This window comes from Salvelinus alpinus, chromosome 6 (genome assembly GCF_045679555.1).
Source record: "Salvelinus alpinus chromosome 6, SLU_Salpinus.1, whole genome shotgun sequence".
Lineage (NCBI taxonomy): Eukaryota > Metazoa > Chordata > Actinopteri > Salmoniformes > Salmonidae > Salvelinus > Salvelinus alpinus.
This window is the reverse complement of record NC_092091.1, coordinates 76,574,833-76,589,182: the sequence shown is the minus strand read 5'-3', so window position 1 is coordinate 76,589,182 and position 14,350 is coordinate 76,574,833. Positions and strand designations below refer to the sequence as shown.

The 14,350-nt window shown below is 39.3% G+C and overlaps 1 protein-coding gene across 1 annotated transcript in view; it reads left to right on the top strand.

Moving 5' to 3' along the window:
* Nucleotides 1-10,244, top strand: part of LOC139579401 (von Willebrand factor A domain-containing protein 7-like) — a 34,771-nt gene extending 24,527 nt beyond the window's left edge. Inside the window, exons 15-18 of the mRNA XM_071407990.1 lie at nucleotides 5,168-5,436; nucleotides 5,613-5,746; nucleotides 5,955-6,114; nucleotides 6,597-10,244. Of these exons, the coding sequence (XP_071264091.1) occupies nucleotides 5,168-5,436; nucleotides 5,613-5,746; nucleotides 5,955-6,114; nucleotides 6,597-6,998 (965 nt within the window). The 3' untranslated portion in view covers nucleotides 6,999-10,244. The remainder of the gene's footprint in view (nucleotides 1-5,167; nucleotides 5,437-5,612; nucleotides 5,747-5,954; nucleotides 6,115-6,596) is intronic.
* The last annotated feature ends 4,106 nt before the right edge of the window (nucleotides 10,245-14,350 follow it).

Below are 14,350 nucleotides of genomic sequence, written 5' to 3'. Positions count from 1 at the left end.
AACATCATTACTCCCTATAATCAGTCACAAAACATCATTACTACCTATAATCAGTCACAAAACGTCATTACTCCCTATAATCAGTCACAAAACTTCGTTACTTCCTATAATCAGTCACAAAACATCATTACTCCCTATAATCAGTCACAAAACATCATTACTACCTATAATCAGTCACAAAACATCATTACTACCTATAATCAGTCACAAAACGTCATTACTCCCTATAATCAGTCACAAAACGTCATTACTACCTATAATCAGTCACAAAACGTCATTACTACCTATAATCAGTCACAAAACATCATTACTACCTATAATCAGTCACAAAACGTCACTACTACCTATAATCAGTCACAAAACATCATTACTCCCTATAATCAGTCACAAAACGTCATTACTACCTATAATCAGTCACAAAACATCATTACTACCTATAATCAGTCACAAAACGTCACTACTACCTATAATCAGTCACAAAACATCATTACTCCCTATAATCAGTCACAAAACATCATTACTCCCTATAATCAGTCACAAAACGTCATTACTCCCTATAATCAGTCACAAAACGTCATTACTCCCTATAATCAGTCACAAAACGTCATTACTCCCTATAATCAGTCACAAAACGTCATTACTACCTATAATCAGTCACAAAACGTCATCACTACCTATAATCAGTCACAAAACGTCATTACTACCTATAATCAGTCACAAAACGTCATCACTACCTATAATCAGTCACAAAACATCATTACTACCTATAATCAGTCACAAAACATCATTACTACCTATAATCAGTCACAAAACGGCATTACTCCCTATAATCAGTCACAAAACATCATTACTTCCTATAATCAGTCACAAAACATCATTACTCCCTATAATCAGTCACAAAACATCATTACTCCCTATAATCAGTCACAAAACATCATTACTACCTATAATCAGTCACAAAACATCATTACTCCCTATAATCAGTCACAAAACATCATTACTCCCTATAATCAGTCACAAAACATCATTACTACCTATAATCAGTCACAAAACGTCATTACTCCCTATAATCAGTCACAAAACATCATTACTTCCTATAATCAGTCACAAAACATCATTACTCCCTATAATCAGTCACAAAACATCATTACTACCTATAATCAGTCACAAAACATCATTACTACCTATAATCAGTCACAAAACGTCATTACTCCCTATAATCAGTCACAAAACGTCATTACTACCTATAATCAGTCACAAAACGTCATTACTACCTATAATCAGTCACAAAACATCATTACTACCTATAATCAGTCACAAAACGTCATTACTACCTATAATCAGTCACAAAACGTCATTACTCCCTATAATCAGTCACAAAACGTCATTACTACCTATAATCAGTCACAAAACATCATTACTACCTATAATCAGTCACAAAACGTCACTACTACCTATAATCAGTCACAAAACATCATTACTCCCTATAATCAGTCACAAAACATCATTACTCCCTATAATCAGTCACAAAACGTCATTACTACCTATAATCAGTCACAAAACGTCATTACTCCCTATAATCAGTCACAAAACGTCATTACTCCCTATAATCAGTCACAAAACGTCATTACTCCCTATAATCAGTCACAAAACGTCATTACTACCTATAATCAGTCACAAAACGTCATCACTACCTATAATCAGTCACAAAACGTCATCACTACCTATAATCAGTCACAAAACGTCATTACTACCTATAATCAGTCACAAAACGTCATCACTACCTATAATCAGTCACAAAACATCATTACTACCTATAATCAGTCACAAAACATCATTACTACCTATAATCAGTCACAAAACATCATCACTACCTATAATCAGTCACAAAACGTCATTACTACCTATAATCAGTCACAAAACATCATTACTACCTATAATCAGTCACAAAACGTCATTACTCCCTATAATCAGTCACAAAACGTCATTACTCCCTATAATCAGTCACAAAACGTCATTACTCCCTATAATCAGTCACAAAACGTCATTACTACCTATAATCAGTCACAAAACGTCATCACTACCTATAATCAGTCACAAAACGTCATTACTACCTATAATCAGTCACAAAACGTCATCACTACCTATAATCAGTCAAAAAACATCATTACTACCTATAATCAGTCACAAAACATCATTACTACCTATAATCAGTCACAAAACATCATCACTACCTATAATCAGTCACAAAACGTCATTACTACCTATAATCAGTCACAAAACATCATTACTACCTATAATCAGTCACAAAACATCATTACTACCTATAATCAGTCACAAAACATCATTACTACCTATAATCAGTCACAAAACGTCATTACTCCCTATAATCAGTCACAAAACATCATTACTACCTATAATCAGTCACAAAACATCATTACTACCTATAATCAGTCACAAAACATCATTACTACCTATAATCAGTCACAAAACATCATTACTACCTATAATCAGTCACAAAACATCATTACTACCTATAATCAGTCACAAAACATCATTACTACCTATAATCAGTCACAAAACATCATTACTACCTATAATCAGTCACAAAACATCATCACTACCTATAATCAGTCACAAAACGTCATTACTACCTATAATCAGTCACAAAACATCATTACTACCTATAATCAGTCACAAAACATCATTACTACCTATAATCAGTCACAAAACATCATTACTACCTATAATCAGTCACAAAACGTCATTACTCCCTATAATCAGTCACAAAACGTCATTACTCCCTATAATCAGTCACAAAACATCATTACTACCTATAATCAGTCACAAAACATCATTACTACCTATAATCAGTCACAAAACATCATTACTACCTATAATCAGTCACAAAACATCATTACTACCTATAATCAGTCACAAAACATCATCACTACCTATAATCAGTCACAAAACGTCATTACTACCTATAATCAGTCACAAAACATCATTACTACCTATAATCAGTCACAAAACATCATTACTACCTATAATCAGTCACAAAACATCATTACTACCTATAATCAGTCACAAAACGTCATTACTCCCTATAATCAGTCACAAAACGTCATTACTCCCTATAATCAGTCACAAAACATCATTGGTACTTCTTTTCTCAATAGGGGGTGCTGTTGGCACTTTGTAATAATTTCGTTCCCAAATTAAACTGCCTCGTACTCAATTCTTGCTCGTACAATATGCATATTGTTATTACTATTGGATAGAAAACACTCTAGTTTCTAAAACCGTTTGAATTATATCTGTGAGTAAAACAGAACTGGAGTTATAGCAATTTTCCTATGAGGATGTGAGAATGCTGAAATCTGCCGGCTGTTCTGAGATCCGTTTATAAATCTGCCTGTCTTCTATTGGTTGAGATGCACTGCATACGCCTTCCCCTGGATGTCAGCGAATAGTGAGAATTGAAATGGTGTTGCTAGGCAGATCTGAGAGCTTATAAATGGGCTGGGAACGTGAGGTCCGTCCTTTGTTCACTTCGCCAGGACGCAGAAAGGACCTCTGGGTGTCGTTATAGAAAGCTCCCTTTATAGCCCTTAGATATATCCGGCTCTGTTTTTATTCGATATAGGTGTTAAAGACATCATAATGTTGTTATTTTAAACCGAGTTATATCAGTTTATATCATTATATTGCGATTTTCTGATATTTATTTATGCTGCGTTTTAGTGAGTTGGGCACGTCTTTGCCACATGGCTAATGTTTACTGCTAATTCCAACGTTGAAGGCGACAATCTACAACCGAGCAACGATTCTTTTGGACAAAGGACACCTTACCCAAGATTCTGATGGGAGCTCATCAAATAGTAAGAACTATATATGATGTTAATTCGTTGTTCTGTTGAAAAATGTAAAACTCATATTCCGCCATTAATCTCAGTGCGGTCTCGCTTTAACGCACGCTGTATGTCGTAGTAACGTTAATTTTAAAAATCTAACACAGCGATTGCATTAAGAACTAATGTATCTTTCATTTGCTGTCCAACCTGTATTTTTTAGTCAAGTTTAGGATTAGTTACTGATTAGACTAGGTGCCTCCCAAGATTTCTCCCGACATATAGCTGGCAGTTTGGCTACTTTTCTCATTGTATAACCACGATTTGTGCCGCTAAATATGCACATTTTCGAACAAACTCTATATGTATTGTGTAATATGATGTTATAGGACTGTCATTTGAAGAAGTTTGAGAAGGTTAGTGAAAAAATGAATATCTTTTGCTGGTTTTGTCGCTATCGCTATTGTTGGCCTGAATCAATGCTGTTGTGTGGTTGGCTATTGTAGTAAGCTAATATAATGCTATATTGTGTTTTCGCTGTAAAACACTTAAAAAATCTGAAATATTGGCTGGATTCACAAGATCTTTGTCTTTCATTTGCTGTACGCTGTGTATTTTTCAGAAATGTTTTATGATGAGTATTTAGGTAATACACAATGGTCTCTGTAGTTATTCTAGTTGCTTTGGTGAGAGTTGTGATGGTGGCTGCAATGGTAAACTATGATTTATACCTGAAATATGCACATTTTTCTAACAAAACATATGCTATACAATAAATATGTTATCAGACTGTCATCTGATGAAGTTGTTTCTTGGTTAGTGGCTATTTATATCTTTATTTGGTCGAAATTGTGATAGCTACCTATGCAGGAAAAAAATGGTGGGAAAAAAAAGTTGTGTCTTTTGCTATCGTGGTTAGCTAATAGATTTACATATTGTGTCTTCCCTGTAAAACATTTGAAAAATCTGAAATGATGGCTGGATTCACAAGATGTGTATCTTTCATCTGGTGTCTTGGACTTGTGATTTAATGATATTTAGATGCTAGTATTTACTTGTGACGCTATGCTAGGCTATGCTAGTCAGCTTTTTTACTGATGGGGGTGCTCCCGGTTCCGGGATGGTGACTCGTGAGAAGTTTTAATCAGTCATAAAATGTCATTAATGATAATTTGTCATAATGTATCTGAACCTAGAACAGTTACAAAGCCACACCCTTCAAGAGCATGTTTCCTCCTCTCTCTCTTCCTCTTTTATCTCCCTATCCTTATACTCTTCCTCCTCTCGCTTTCCCTCCGTTCCTCCTCTCCTCCCAGGTATGCCTGCCATGTTGTTGGTATCGGTGTTGGGCAGGAAGGGCCCAGCCTCTGTCAAGGTGGCTGACATTGCCTTGGTGACAGTGTCAGGGTCAGAGGTCGTAGGTGGGGCCCTGGAAGACATGGGCAACGGGGAGTTCCTAGTTACGGTAACCAAGGTCCCTGCGGGGGAGTTTGTGGTGATGTTGAACGGGACAGACGTGGTCTCCTCCACCGTGTTCCAGAGACAGTCCACCACTCAGATGTCCGTCTCCAAGGTTACCATCAAGGTAAGTGATGCTGACACACTTCCTGTTTACATTGATTTCATTTGTAAATCGTGACGGAGTCTATATTGCATGTTGGGATAGTGTTAGATAAAAACCATGGTCATAGACATTTTCAAAAGTGGACCTCACAACAGCTCCTCAACAATTCCTCTTTCTTGTTCTTCTTGTCTTCTCAGGCCGTGGTGGACAGAAGCATGGAGCCTGGTAAACCCTTCACCCTTCCCTTCACCGTCATGACCGATGCCACTGGAGGCAGCTACAAAATCAGTGCCAGAAATGACCGAGACTTCAAAATGAACGTCCCCGGCAGGTAGGGATCACGGCTGGAATATCAAAGCCTGAGGCTGATTCCAGATCTGTTTGTACACATTGGCCATAGAAGCAATTTAAGCATAAACAGATTAGGGACCAAAACAGATCTGTTCAAAATCAGCTTCTCCTCTATGCTGGCAAAAACCTTAATAAATATTGTCCTCTCTTGGCATAATTTGTATTGACAATTAATGCTATCTTATCAGCATCGCTGTGACCACCGGAGGAAACGCCACCGGTGAACTGACCATCACGGTGCCCGCCAACACACCCTCAGGAACAGATGTCACCTTAACCATCGAGGCAGTGGCCCCCGGGGCGTCCGACTCCAACTATGCCGTCCTGCGCCTCTCTGTTGTCACCAAGGTAACCTCAGATATATGTACAGATATAGTAGACATGCTAGAGAGTAGAGGTATAGATAAAGATACACTAGAGACCTGAGAGGCCTATATGAGCTTTGTCCACCATATGGGCTGTCTCCACTATATGGGCTGTCTCCACTATATGAGCTGTCTCCACTATATGAGCTGTCTCCACTATATGAGCTGTCTCCACTATATGGGCTGTCTCCACTATATGAGCTGTCTCCACTATATGGGCTGTCTCCACAATATGGGCTGTCTCCACTATATGAGCTGTCTCCACTATATGGGCTGTCTCCACTAAATGGGCTGTCTCCACTATGTGGGCTGTCTCCACTATGTGGGCTGTCTCCACTATGTGGGCTGTCTCCACTATATGAGCCGTCTCACCTATATGGGCCGTCTCCACTCTATGGGCTGTCTCCACTTCTCCCTCATCATGATAATCACGGTGTCTGTCTCTCTCTCTCTCTCTCTCTGCAGGTGACAGATTTCACCCCTCCCCAGTGTGAGATGGTCATCGTTTCATCGGTCGACTGCCCAGCTGACCCAGCAGCCTGCAGCTCTGCCTTCTGGCAGCTCTCTGCCAACATGACCGACGGTGTCAATGGCACGGGCATCACCAGCCTCAAACACCGCCAGGGCGCGGGTAACCTCACCCACACGGACCTAAAGCAGACGGTTGTTACAGCAGCGTTCAACGCTTCATGCTGCTCTCTGACAGTGGAGCTGGTGGCGGTGGACAAGGCCATGAATGTCGGCACCTGTCGGTTTTCCATCGTCCGCAGTGCGGGACCGCCCTCCCTCGCTCTGTCCCTCCCACTGTTGGTGTGTCTGCTGGTCTCTGCCTTCTTCACTACGTCCCTCAGAGACTTACTTATCTGATCTTAACCTCATGGACTGACTGACTGCCAACCTGATACTACTTCTTAAACTTAACTTCTCTGGGATAGTTGGGACGCTAGCGTCCCACTTGACAAGCACCCCCAACCCCCCCCCCACTGATTATCATCGCTAGCATAGCGTCACAATTAAATAGTAGCATCTAAATATCATTAAATCACAAGTCCAAGACACCAAATGAAAGATACAGATCTTGTGAATAAAGCCATCATTTCTGATTTTTTAAATGTTTTACAGGGAAGACAAAATATGTAAATCTATTAGCTAACCACGTTAGCAAAAGACACCACTTTTCTAACTCCATCAGTTTCTTACTCCATCAGGTGCTATCACAAATTCGACCAAATAAAGATATTGATAGCCACTAACCAAGAAAAAACCTCATCAGATGACAGTCTGATAACATATTTATTGTATAGCATAGGTTTTGTTAGAAAAATGTGCATATTTCAGGTATAAATCATAGTTTGCCATTGCAGCCACCATCACAAATCTCACCAAAGCGACTAGAATTACTACAGAGAGCAACGTGTATTACCAATTTACTCATCATAAAACATTTCTTAAAAATACACAGCGCATAGCAATGGAAAGACACAGATCTTGTGAATTCAGACAATATTTCAGATGTTCTAAGTGTTTTACAGCGAAAACACAATAAATCGTTATATTAGCATACCACATGTGCAAACGTTACCCGAGCATTGATTCAAGCCAAAGAGAGCGATAACGTTATCATCGCCAAAATATATAAATTTTTTCACTAACCTTCTCAGAATTCTTCCGATGACACTCCTGTAACATCATATTACAACATACATATAGAGTTTGTTCGAAAATGTGCATATTTAGCCACAAAAAAACGTGGTTATACAATGAGAATAGTAGCCAAACTAGGCCGAAAATGTCGGGCGCCATCTTTGACAGTGATCTAGTCTAATGAATAACTAATCATAAACTTTACTAAAAAATACAGGGTGAACAGTTATCGAAAGACAAATTAGTTCTTAATGCAATCGCTGAATTACATTTCTAAAATTATCCTTACTGTGCAATACAGGGTTCGCCAAGCGAAGCTACACAAAAAAAAATGGCGATATATGCGTTTGACATTTTTCAACAGAATAACGATTTATCATCATAAATAGTTCTTACTATGAGCTGATCTTCCATCAGAATCTTGGGCAATGTATCCTTTCTCCGGTCTAATCGTCTTTTGGTCGAAAGATGTCCTCTTGTCCTGTCGAAATGGCCACTAACGTTCGGCATGTACTGGAAACGTGACCAGCTCTTCAAAGTGCGTCACAAAGAAATGCCTCAAAATCGCACTAAACGGATATAAATTGCTATAAAACCGTTTAAATTAACTACCTTATGATGTTTTTAAGACCTATAACGAGTAAAAACATGACCGGCGATATATAAGTGGCTAAACCAAAGCTTGGAAGGAGGCCAGTCCGACGACCACTCTGCGTCGAGCGCACTGTTGAAAAGGACGGTCTTTCCGCTCCAGGGTCTATTTATAGAGCCCAGATTGCGCAATCCACTCCATTCAAAATCTCCCCGCTTACTGACATCTAGAGGAAGGCGTAGGCAGTGTTTGTAGCATCATAGCATTCACAGGGACTTATGAACTGACCTGGGAGCAGGGGCCAAGATTTCTGAAATCTCACTCCCTGGCAGGAAAAGTGCTGTAGAATGAGTTCTGTTTCACTCAGAGACATAATTCCAACGGTTATAGAAACTAGAGAGTGTTTTCTATCCAATAATAATAATAATATGCATATTGTACGAGCAAGAATTGAGTACTAGGCAGTTTAATTTGGAGACCAATATTTCCAAGATCGAAATAGCACCCCCCATAGGCTCAAGAAGTTAAAGGAGAAGATACATTTCTCAACCATATTTCTATTTTTGATGTAAATGGGATGTTATTCAGGTTCAGAATACCTGTTCTGTGATTTCACATGTTTTTGAGAACTTATCCCAAACAGATAAACCAAAACCACTTCCTCATCCTCGTTGTGTCGTATGGGGCTCTGAAAAAACCTGAACAAAGGCTCCATAAACACCCAAATACGTCCTTTTAGAAACGGCAACGCTCTCAGTATAGTGATGCAGGTCTTTAGATGTTGTACACATGAAATTGTGCCTTTCAGAATTTTATCCGCAATATTATATTCCCTTTTGCGCCACTCGAGACGTTTCCCCTACCCTATATTGAGTGCTTTGCTTTAGCTTTCTAAAGATCAACAACGTTTTATCCATTCAACAGGAGTGGATTTTGTCTTTTTTCAAACTTTCTTTGTTTCATCAAACGATGATGAAAATATATATTTTTAAATATAAATGATGATTGCCGAACAATGTGGAAGGAACGCGGGGCACGTGATGTTATCACTTAACTATAAAGCTCCCCTCTACATTTCATTCTAAATGCCTACTGCTTGCTAAAGCTATTTCTCAACTTTAAACACAACGTTTCTTTGCAGGATCCTTGTCCTGACTTTCCAGAATCCCTGAAATGCTTCGCCTTGCTTTTCTGATTGGCTAGATACAAGTTTCAACATCCAATTATTTCAGATCTACTAGAGTGCAAGTTTCACTATGGCACCGTGGCGATACGTTGGCACATGATGATAATTATTCGAATATGACAAATATCAGTCAATTCTTGCATTCTATTCATGCTGGCTTTTGCCTGAGACATGAAACAGATAGGTTGGAGGGCATACAGGCTATCACCAATGTATTAATTGCCAATTTGCCTAAATGGGTCATTGAAACACTTCAACCACAACATTTTTATTCAACCCTATAGGTGTGATGTCATTACGTCCATCTGTTTTTATCGACACGTTCAGTGGAAACGCGTCGTAGCAGGCAACTTTCTAAATGTCTACAAAACATCACTGGACAAGTTCATGGAAACATAGCTAGGGATGGCGCAATTGGGCATCAGGTTGCTGTATGATATGATAAAGAAAGCTAATATGTTTATTAACACCTATCCAGGTGTTGTTAGATCTGGCAGGCATCTGCAAAGTTTTCATCTGGGAATGTTCCCAATGCCACCATGAAAATGAATGTTTCTGGTGTAAAAAAGTGCCAGCAGCTTCTCTCTGGGCAATTTCTCATCATGTCACTTGCACTGTAATATTGATGTTTTAATTTTTGTGTCCGGTTTACCTCTCTGGCATGAATAAAAAGCTCTGCTTTCCTGCTGCATTTGTGACTCGTGATATTTGTTTTGTTATGATACGGAGGTAGTTTAGTAGCCTGTGAAACTCGCCTGGGCCCGGTTTCCCAAAATAATCTTAAGACTGAGTTCATCTTCAGAACTTTTGTAGGAACATTGATAAATCCGAGCTGTTTCCCAAAACCGTTGTTATTAACTTTGCACTTGAAAACACTCGTAGTCTAAGGCCTGCCTCGGACCACACATAGAACAGCTAAGTGCTTCATTAAATGTTTTGTTGCTCTCCCGGGTCACTTTATACACCGAAGATGTCTGTAAAACATAGAATCACATGTTTTATCAATTTCTCTGTGAGTGCCGATAACTTCAGAACAAAGTTGACTACAAATACAAAGATGACTGCATTCAAATATAAACACATTAGGTTATAGGCCTATTTCAATCATATATTCACGTTCAATCTATTTTGATACTTGTAGCCTACGCTACTGTCTGTCGTTTGTCTCATATTTCATGATGTGTAGCCTAACTTGCGCAATGATGTACCAAATCTGTGACATCACATCACCACTCTGGAACAACATGACATCACCACTCTGGGACAACATGACATCACCACTCTGGCCAATTCCCCACCTGGCTCCACTGAAGGTTCACCACTACTTGATAAGGGCCACGTCATGGAGTCCAAATTACCAATGTTTTTAACCAATAGACATTCACTAAATGTAGCATTCTAGCTTCATAAAACATGTTCTACTTCCTGATTGACTACTGTAAATCCACCCACTCTGCAGCATCACATCATCACCCTGACCACTTATCCTAGCCTGTCGGCCCTAGTAAACGACAGATGACGGAATACAGCCCTGTACATAGTGTAGTGTGGTCCTCTGTAGCTTGGTTTGTAGAGCATAGTGTTTGCAACGCCAGGACTGTGGGTTCGATTCCCGGGACCCATATGTGAAATGATTGCACACGTGACTATAAGTTGCTTTGGATAAAAGCATCTGCTAAATGGCATGTATGATTATATCACATAATAGTTATTTAATAAAAGCATGGTTCTCATTACAATAGGGTTGTATTCTGTTATCAACCAGTTTATGAGGGCAGCCGGTGGGGTCTGTGATTCAAAATATATATATGTCATTCACTTATAAGTCCAAAAATGTATGTATCAATCGCAGACTGTAGCTTCAAACTTGATTTTTAATCCCCTCTTCAATGTTCCCATCTTTTACATTATGGTGACAGTGATGAAGTCCATACATCCACTGTTATTGTAATAAGGATGGAAAATAAGCAGAACTCATGTATGGTTAATATAATGAACAGATTATATGAGGATCAAGGAGATGGAACATTAAAACACATGAAGATACATGCATTAAGAGTTTAAGTGGATGCATTATCGGTTTAATGCATTATCATTTTTGTTATTCATATTTTATACATATTTCATTTAGAAATAATAAAACATTCAAATGCAAAACACAAACACAGATTGGACTCTACCTACGTGTGTATTTATCCTGCTGCTTTTACCAAACAAATATCAATTATCATGATAAAGAAACACGCCCTCTCTGACTCTAGTGGTGATTATCATGATCTTCACAGTATCAACTGAACAGACTGTTATCAATTATCAGCTGCTATCCCCGACTCTGTGACCTGTCCAACACAATCCCTTATTAACTCTTTAGAGTCATATAACGTTACCATGACAACATAACCGATACACACCTCACCAAGGGGGCCTGGGCAGAACCCTCTGATACTGTCACTGTCCCCTCCCCTCTGTATCCTGCCCCCTCCACTCCCAGGGGTACAGCAGGTACTGTGTGTGTGTGTGTGTGTGTGTGTGTGTGTGTGTGTGTGTGTGTGTGTGTGTGTGTGTGTGTGTGTGTGTGTGTGTGTGTGTGTGTGTGTGTGTGTGTGTGTGTGTGTGTGTGTGTGTGTGTGTGTGTGTGTGTGTGTGTCTGCAGACTGGGGTCAGAGTCAAAGAGGTGAATATGGGTTGGTAATCTGTGATCAGGGCACTGACAGGACAGGGTTTCCTAGGGACGTCATAAGGGGCTTCGCCCTTTAACTGCTGTTATAAAACTGGGCTGAGCTGCCCAGCTAAGCAGAAAGCATGAGACTGGGAACTTGTAAATACACTATAGCTCATATTAAAACACACACACATATTAAAACACAAGCATATTCACACATGTAACCTGTGAACATAGGATATCGCCATGGAAACTGTTACGTTAGCTGATGGGTCAATGAGTCTGATGTCAGGTGCTTCTTGCACTGGTTATCAAAACAACTCTTCAGAACATTCCAGACAACCCACTGGGCACAGACGTCAATTCACCGTCTGTTCCACGTTGGTTAAATGTAATTGAATTGAAATGACGTAGAAACAACGTTGATTCAGCCAGTGAGTTATCTGTGACGAACGGTAATAAACGCTGATTACCTTAGCGACGCCAAATAGCAATCCCAGAAATGTACCTGTCCACATGCCTTGTGAAATAATATTATCATACCATAAAGAATCCACCCTAACGTTAGTGCCATCCTCTCCCTAGTCATCAGTCTCCACTGCCTGTCCTGAACCATGAACAATCATGTTACCATCCAGAATAATTTTGGTCACCCTCATGGATGATAGGAAAAAATGAAAAAATATCTTTAATAATTTTCCTTTCGAAGTAATTACCTTCTCTAAAATCAATAGTCATCTCTTCAGAGCGCCTGTGAAACTAGTACCATAAAACCATTCAGAATTCTTTCAAACCTCTTACTGATTTACATTAAAGAAAGATGTTTAATGATTCTGCTTGGATAATCCCTCCCACAAAAACTGAATACAGTATTTTGTGTGTGTATTTGTGTTTATTATGGATCCCCATTGGCTGTTGTCAAGGCACAATCTACTCTTCCTGGGGTCCAATCACAATTAAATGCAATAATATAATACATAATATAACACATTATTACACACTACTCTACCACAACATATCTACAATACAACACATTATTACACACTACTCTACCACAACATATCTACAATACAAAACCAATGATACAGCAAAATAACAATATTAAAATGTGTGTGTGTGTGTGGAGAGTGTGTGTGTTAGCATGTGTTTGCGAATGCTGTGTGTGTATGTGTCTCTTCACAGTCCACGTTGTTCCATAAGATGTAGTTGTATCTGTTTTTTTTTATCTGATTCTACTGCTTGTCTGAGTTCCATGATGTGGAATATAGTTCCATGTAGTCATGGCTCTATGTAGTACTGTGTGTTTCCCATAGTCTGTTCTGGACTTGGAGAACTCTGGTGGCATGTCTTGCGGGGTATGTATGGGTGTTTGAGCTGAGCGCTAGTCGCTTAAATAGTCAGCTCGTGATTTCAACCTGTCAATACCTCTCACAAAGACAAGCGGTGATGCAGTTCATCTCTACTCCACCCTGAGCCAGGAGAGATTAACATGCATAGTATCAATGCTGGCTCTCCGTGTACATCTAAGTGTACATCTAAGTGTCGGTCATGCTGCTCTGTTTGGGTCAATTGTAATGTGTCTATGTCCCCCTTTGTGGCACTTGACAGTATGACTGGGCAGGGGTCAAGGGACGACAAAACTAGAGCCTGTAGGACTTGACTTGTTGATAGCGATGTCAAGAAAGCAGAGCAGCACTTCACTGTAGACAGACCTCTCCCAATCTTAGCTACCGTTACATCAATATCTTTTGACCATGACAGTTTACAATCCAGGGTTACCCCAAGCAGTTTAGCCTCCTTAATTTGCTCAGTTTCCACATTATTCATTACAAGATTTAGAGGAGTTTAGGGATTAGTGAATGATTTGTCCCAAATACAATGATTTTAGTTTGTGAAATATTTTGAACTATCTTATTTCTTGCCACCCATTCTGAAACTGTATGAGGCTCTTTGTTAAGTGTTGCAGTCATTTCAGTCTCTGTAGTAGCAGACATGAATAGTGTTGAGTCATCCGCATACATAGACACACTGGCTTTACTCAGGCCAGTATTGTCAGTAAAGATTGAAAATCATGACCTATGTGTGTGTTGAGAGAATGCCAAGAGTGTCCAAGGGTGGCTACTTTGAAGAATCTC